Source organism: Psammomys obesus, unplaced genomic scaffold (assembly GCF_907164565.1).
Source record: "Psammomys obesus unplaced genomic scaffold, mPsaObe1.curated_primary_1811, whole genome shotgun sequence".
Classification (NCBI taxonomy): Eukaryota; Metazoa; Chordata; class Mammalia; order Rodentia; family Muridae; genus Psammomys; species Psammomys obesus.
In genome coordinates this window covers 5,407,573-5,414,703 of record NW_026596131.1, presented here as the reverse complement: position 1 = coordinate 5,414,703, position 7,131 = coordinate 5,407,573, and the positions used below count along the sequence as shown (strand labels likewise).

General features: G+C 45.0%; 1 protein-coding gene across 2 annotated transcripts in view; it reads right to left on the bottom strand.

The window, feature by feature from the left end:
- Arsg (arylsulfatase G) overlaps nucleotides 1-7,131 on the bottom strand; it is a 126,079-nt gene that overhangs the window by 35,187 nt on the left and 83,761 nt on the right. For both annotated transcript variants that reach the window (XM_055592292.1, XM_055592291.1), the window contains exon 7: nucleotides 863-1,059. In XM_055592292.1, the coding sequence (XP_055448267.1) occupies nucleotides 863-1,059 (197 nt within the window). The remainder of the gene's footprint in view (nucleotides 1-862; nucleotides 1,060-7,131) is intronic.

The following is a 7,131-nucleotide window of genomic DNA, read 5'->3' as shown; positions in this document are numbered from 1 at the left end:
ACACACACACACACACACACACACACACACACACACACACACACACACACACCTTTAGATTTTTCTGAGACAGACTCTTGCTAAAAATAGCCCAGACTAGCCTCAAAAGTTCAAAGCCTGGCTTTGAACTGGAGATCTTCTTGCCTTAGATTCTAAAGTGCTAGAATTCTACAAAATGTTATGTATTATGATACCTAGCTACATGTGAGCTCTTTAAAGGGATCATTAATTCAGTTCTTCTGGAGCCACCTGACTAAAGATATGGCCAGCAGCAGCCATGACCATTGGGACCAGGGAGTAGATGAGAAAGAACTACACAAGCTCACAATGCCAAAGTTGCTCTCTAACAAGTAAGAGTAAATAGTCAGAGAGTCCTAGTTAACATGCGTGGGTCCAGTGAAGCACATGCTCCATCAGCCCCAACCATTCTTGTGACTCAGTCATGAAGAACCAAACAGAAAAGGTGTTGAAGGTAGGGCATTTACTCCCATCCCCAAGCTCCCAGAAAAATTACTCAGGAAACTCAAAGTATTGTTTATAAATGCTTAGACCACATAGCTAGGCTCTTCTCTGACTAGCTCATAACTTAAAATAACCCATTTATACTAACTACATTTTGTCATGTGGCTGGTTACCTCTGCTCAGGTACCATGTATCTGTCCTCCTCACATCTTGCCAGGAGACTCTTCCCACCTGGCTCCCAACATGCTCAGCATTCAAGCAAATTAATATCATCAGGGCCCCAAGTTCACAGTGAGCCCCTCCCCTGTTAAAGATGCCAAATGATCAGACACTGCTTTCCATAGACCCCCGTGTGCCTGTATATTAGATCCCAGCCAGATTAACCGGACTTCTACTTTACCTGTAAACCAGAGGAGTGTGTTTTCTTTCGCCATGTGGTCAACTTTGTCCTTGATCTGCCCTACCAGACTGTCCATCTCCCGGAGACTTGCATGATACAGACTTTGGTTCCGTGGCTTTTCCAATGGTGGAGTCACAGATAAAGGCACATGCATGTGGGCCAGGCCCACATAGAGCAGGAAGGGTCTTCCGCTGGTGCTGAAACAAATGGGAGATCTCAGAGCCTCTATAGGAGGCTGATCTTCTACAGGGCCTCTGACACAGGACCTGCCCTGAAGGCACAAGGATAATGCATTTGTCTACAGTCTTATCTGGTTAGCTGATTAGAAAAGCAATGCACTGTTACAATGGCTAGTCTTATGTAATAGAGCTATGACACAGGACCGCTGTCTAAGTCCATTCTCAGGTTAACCCTCAAGTTCTCATTTCAGGAGACAAATCAGAAATTTAAATGGATTTAAGGACTTCCTTCAGGTTATTTGAGTAGTAACAGATGGTCTGGACTTAAACTCATGTCTGCCTAGAAGGAAGCCTGTGCTCTTTGCTGCACTTCAGAGTCCAGGCATCCAAACCACCATGTGTTGGAAGTTGGTCTGATGCGTGTTATTGGCCCTTAAGATCTGGTTATACCTATCTTTGTTTAGTAAACCTGCCTAAGACTTATATGATTGGTTAATTAAACAGCCTATACCTGAGCAGGGCAGAATGGGATAGGCATGGCTAAGGTTCTTGAGCTTTGGAGGACAGAGAGGATCACGGGAAATAAACAGACGATGGGCAGAAAGAGAGAAAGAAGGAGGACACTACGATGGGTTATCCTGGAGGAAAAAGAAACATGTGGAGCTGGGAGGAAGGACTCCAGCAATGGTGTAGAAAGGCCCAGATGAAGAATAAAAGCAAGTATTTATAAGATTATGGATGGAAGCTAGGATGGTTAAGGAGAATGGCATGGGGGGTGGGAGATGGATGGTGAGGTGGTTCAGACAGCAAAAGTAGGAATATCTGCCTGGCCCAAGGTAAATAAGGCAATTATAAATCTAACAGGTGTCTGTGTCTTATTATTTGTGACAGCAGGTTAAAATATACTGCCATCATAATCTTAGGACTAATAATAACAAACATTATATAGCCCAACACTTTTTTTATTATTATTTACTACATCAACCATGTTAATTCTAGGAGACAGATCCACAAGGAATCTCTAAGATGTGTGTGACCACAGGGGATATTTAGATGAAGGCTCTGTTCTATACTAGACCTGATTCCTCTGGGAAATTCAGAATTAAAGGCTTGAGAGAGCTGGGGTGGCCTCCAAGCAAAGTCTCCATGGTCTCATGGTGTAGGCCTGTAATCCCAGCTCCTTGGGAAACTGGGGTAGGAAGGTCACAAGTTCAAGGACTGACTGGGCTACATGGTGAGTTCAAGACCAACCTTGGAAATTTAGTGAGATTCTGTCTCAAGATAAAAAGAAAGAAAAGCAGCCTGGGGATGTGACTTGGGGGTAGCATGCTTGGCTGAAGAACCTCCAATCCCACTACTCCACCCAACCCAACCCTGACAACCTCTTATGGCCTCCACAGACACCCAGCATGCCTGGCACACAAACATGTAAGCAAATATACATAATAAAAACAATTTTTTATAAAAGCTGTCTGAGTTGCTGACTTGAGTTCCTTTTTTTTTTTTTTTCTTTTCTTTTTTAAAAATCACTCAGTGAATTTTGGCTCACCCTCAGGACAGACTTCCCAGTCATTTCTAAAATGGCACCAAACATACTTCTGCCATTTTGTGCTACATATATGCCCTAGAGGGTTTAATATTTCATGTAAAAATAAACAAGCACATTTCATCTTTAATGAGTGTTAAATTACATATATGCCAAAGAATTGTTTGAAAATAATCTTTTTATGATTTGTTGTCAGTACATGTTTGGTGTGTGTTCCTATTTTAGATACCTGCATACCAGGGGTAAAATTTTTTGAGGTGGGACTGGAGAGATGGCTGAGTGGGTGACTTCTCTCCCCACTCACTCCTACCATGCTGATGTGTCTCCTCCCCATCCTCCTTCACACCCCAGATGCCACCCAACAACAACAGACCAGGGCTCTGGATTCACCTTGAAGACCCATTTTCACCCATCTCCATCACTCTTCTTTTTCCCCGGTTACTTCTCTCACAGAAGACCCAGGTTCAGTCCCTAGCACCAACACTGGGCATCTCACAACTGCCTTTTCTTTATGTTGGTCCATGCTGTCGACAACTTGTCCAACAAACCTCCTTCCTGTTCCCCAGCAATCTGAGTCCTCTTGACTCAGCACCTCCCAATCCAAAACTTAACAGTGGTGCACACCTGTAATCCAGCACTCATGAGGTGATCAAGTCTAGCCTATATATGAAATTCTGTCTCAAAAAAAAAATAGTGATGAGGACCACATGAGACCCGAGGAGTAAGTAGCTGCCGGTATGCAGGCATGGCGACCACTCAAGGCAGAGGCATCACTGGGGAAATTAGCTATGATTGCTAACATATTGTTAGTTCATTTACCCAGAGATCAGTATTCATCCCAGCATCTAAACAGGAAGAAGAGGAGTAGGAATGGGTGAAGTGTGTCTACAAACTGAATCTAGAGCCCTGGTCTGTTGGCATCTGGGTTGGGCAGGAAGATGAGGAGGGAACACATCACCATAGTAGGAGTGAGTAGGATGGGGTAATGAAGGTCAAAAAAGGGGGGGCGAGTTTTTCCAAACGTCCTTCCCTGGGGAGATATAAACAATGTCTGCTCGCTCTTTACAGGGTCACAATGACATGATTTCACCAGAGTTCATCCTGGGGCATCAACAAGTTTATTGGGCTTGCAGAACAAGAGTGTAGAGTTGTCCATAGGAGTGGGGGTGAACCCCAAAGTAGCGGACCTGGACAGTCTTTACCCAGCATGGAGACATCTCTCCCACATCCTCATAGACAGCACCCATCTCAGTGTACCTCCCCACGCCTATATATTCTAGCCCTTCCCAAGACCTCTGTGCCCTATTCCCAGGAAGCAGCATAGGACTGGTTGGTTCCATGCTCCCAGACCCTGTGCCATCCACTTTCTGCCTTTTCTCCTATTTAGATTTTTGTCTGATGTGTGAAAAACTCACATCACCTGATAGTTTTGACAAGCAGGTCCAAGTAGGTGTTATCTTAGTTAGAATTACTATTGCTTCGATGAAACACCATGACCAAAAGCAAGGTGGTAAGGAAAATATTTATTTGGCCTCGACTTCCATATCACTGTTCATCATTGCAGGAAGTCAGGACAGGAACTCAAGCAGGGCAGGAACCCAGAGGCAGGCGCTGATGCACAGGCCATGGAGAAATGCTGTGTACTGCCTTGCTCCTCATGGCTTGCTCAGCCTGGTTCTCTTTATAGACCTTCCCTCTTTAATCACTAATTAAGAAAATGCCCTCAAGGCTTGCCTACAGCCTCATTTTATGGGGGAGTTTTCTTAATCGAGGTTTCTTCCTCTCAGATGACTTTAGCTGTGTCAAGTTGACATAAAACTAATGACACAGATTCAAGCAGGTCCAGGGACATTTTCTGCTACTGTGAGAAAGTCATGGATAAATTGGCAGGTCAAATCTTAAACAAACACATGCACAGTAATTACCTCTGTAAAGTTAAAAAGCCAGTGACTCATTATCTTTCACTTTAACTAAGAAATTCACTTTTTTTTTTTTGATGCCCCAGGCTCTACCACCCCTGCAGAGTGAACCTTACACAGTCCCTGGCCCCAGCTGTCCTCCCTCCTGCTCAGAAGTCTGATGCTCTGTTAAACACCAGAAAACTGTCTTCACCAACCATGAAGCATCTGCTTGTCACAGGGCAAAGGGAACTAGTACCGTTTCAAAGCTGTAGGAAGCTGGGAGAGCCCCAACCTTCCAGATCAGAAAAGCTCTGCTCTGTCTACATCATCAAGCTGAGGAAAACCATTGACAGTATTTCTCAGAAAGGTCTGGAGACTTATTCAGATGCAACCTCCAGCATCCTGGGATGCTGCTCTGAGATTCGGGACTGAAATAATGGGTTGTTTTCTGAAGAGCACACACAGACAACTGAGTCTACCTCACCTGCCACTTCTGCCCTTCTTGATGGTGTTTCTAGAAAAGTCCAACATGGCCAAGCAAGAGCTGTAGGATCCTGCTGTCAGGGGTTGGTCTGCTCAGGTATCCACAGATGAAGCTATTTTTTATTCTAATTTTTGTTATATTAATTACAGTTTATTCACTTTGTATCCCAGCTGTAGCCCCTTCTTCATTCCCTCCCAATCCCACCTTCCCTCCCTCTTCTCCTCCCATGCCCCTCTCCAAGTCCAATGATAGGGGAGGTCCTCCTTCCCTTCCATCTGACCCTAGCCTATCAGGCCTTATCAGGACTTGCTGCATTGTCTTCCTCTGTGGCCTGGTAAGGCTGCTCCCCCATCAGGGGAAGGTGATCAAAGAGTCAGCCACTGAGTTCATGTCAGAGACAGTCCCTGCTCCCCTTACTAGGGTACTCACTCGGACACTAAGCTGCCATGGGCTACATCTGTGCAGGGGTTCTATGTTATCTCCATGCATGATCCTTATTTGGAGTATCTGTCTCACAAAAGACCCCTGGGCCCAGATTTCTTGATTCTGTTGCTCTCCTTGTGGAGCTCCTGTCCCCTCCAGGTCTTTCTGTCTTGCCCTTCTTTCATAATATTCCCTGTACTCTGCCCAAAGTTTGGCTATGAGCCTCAGCATCTGCTTTGATACACTGCTGGGTAGAGTCTTTCAGAGGCACTCTGTGGTAGCTCCTGTCCTGTTCCCTGTTTTCTGCCTCTTCCAATGTCCCATTTGCCTTTCTGAGTCAGGACTGACAATGAAGCTATTTTAATTCTGCATGAGGAGGTAACCATACGGCACATTTCTCCCAAGTCTGAGATCTTGGGAGAAGGACTAAATCAATCACACTTCCAGACATTATTTGCTGGGACAGGACAAGGACATACAACAGCGGCCCTCGCACACAGTGGTATGGATTTTGTTGTCACTTTCAGTTGTTTTTCTGGAACATTAATTTAGTTTATACAGAAGGGCCATGGTGTGTGGCGGTCAGAGAACAACTTTTGGGAGTTGGTTCTCCCCTTCCACCTGCATGGTTCCTGGGATTCAGTGCATATCGTCAGGCTTAGCAGCAAGTATCTTTATCCAAGGAGCCATCTTGAGCCCTCTTTTGGCTATTTTTAACTGACAGTTTCTAACATTTAAAGACTGTCTCCTGTCTCTCCCAGAAAGTGGAAAGATCTGATATCCCAGGCTTGCATCCCAGGCTCACCGCAGTGGCTGCAGCAAAGTAGCTGCTGCTCACTATAGATGGGGTCTGTTTTTCCCGCGTTCAGCCTGCTTTCTGTTCTTTTGAGGATTCTCTTTAAATTCTGTATTACATGTATGTGTATTCTGCCTGCGTGTATGTCTATGTGCCACATGTGTGCAGCACCCTTGGAGGCCAGAAGACTCAGATCTCCTGGAAGTAGAATTACAGATGGTTGTGAGCCTGAGTGCTGAGGGTTAAAGCTGGATCCTCTGGAAGGGCAGCCAATGCTCTTCACTGCTGAGCCATCTCTCCAGCCCTACTTTGCGGGCTCTGTAGATGGATGTATGTGGAACCCTGTGTGGGGTACTGGATAGCAACCTCCAAACATACCTGAAATCTAGTCCTGGAATTGGGGAATCCTACCTTCCATAGAAAAGAAGACTTTAATTAACACCTGATAGTTATGGTAAAGATCTTGAGATGAGACCATCTTCATACTTCCTGGTTGACCTTTTTTTTTTTTTGGCTGGCCATGACCTCTGCCTCCTGAGTGCTGGACTGGGTCATCATCGGCTCCTGGTTGACTACTAATCAGTACTGTCCTTAAAAGAAGGCTGGGTGTGGTGGCATATTCCAGCACTTGGGAGATCACAAGTTCAAGGACATCCTCAGTTTCACAGCCTGGGCTACAAGAGACTCTTTCTAAAAATGGGAGGGGTGAGGGTATCTGACTACGTGTAGAAATAGCAAGGGGTCAATAGATGTAGAGATTAGAATGATGTGGCCATAAATCAAGGAAAATTAACAGCTATCAAAAGATAAAAGAAACAGTTATTTTCTGAGGCTCCAGAATGAATAAGCCATGCTCATACTTTGATGGTAACCCTCTAAGGCTGGCTTCAGACATCTGGCTTCTAGACCTGAGGAGAACTTGTTACTATGGTTACTATTG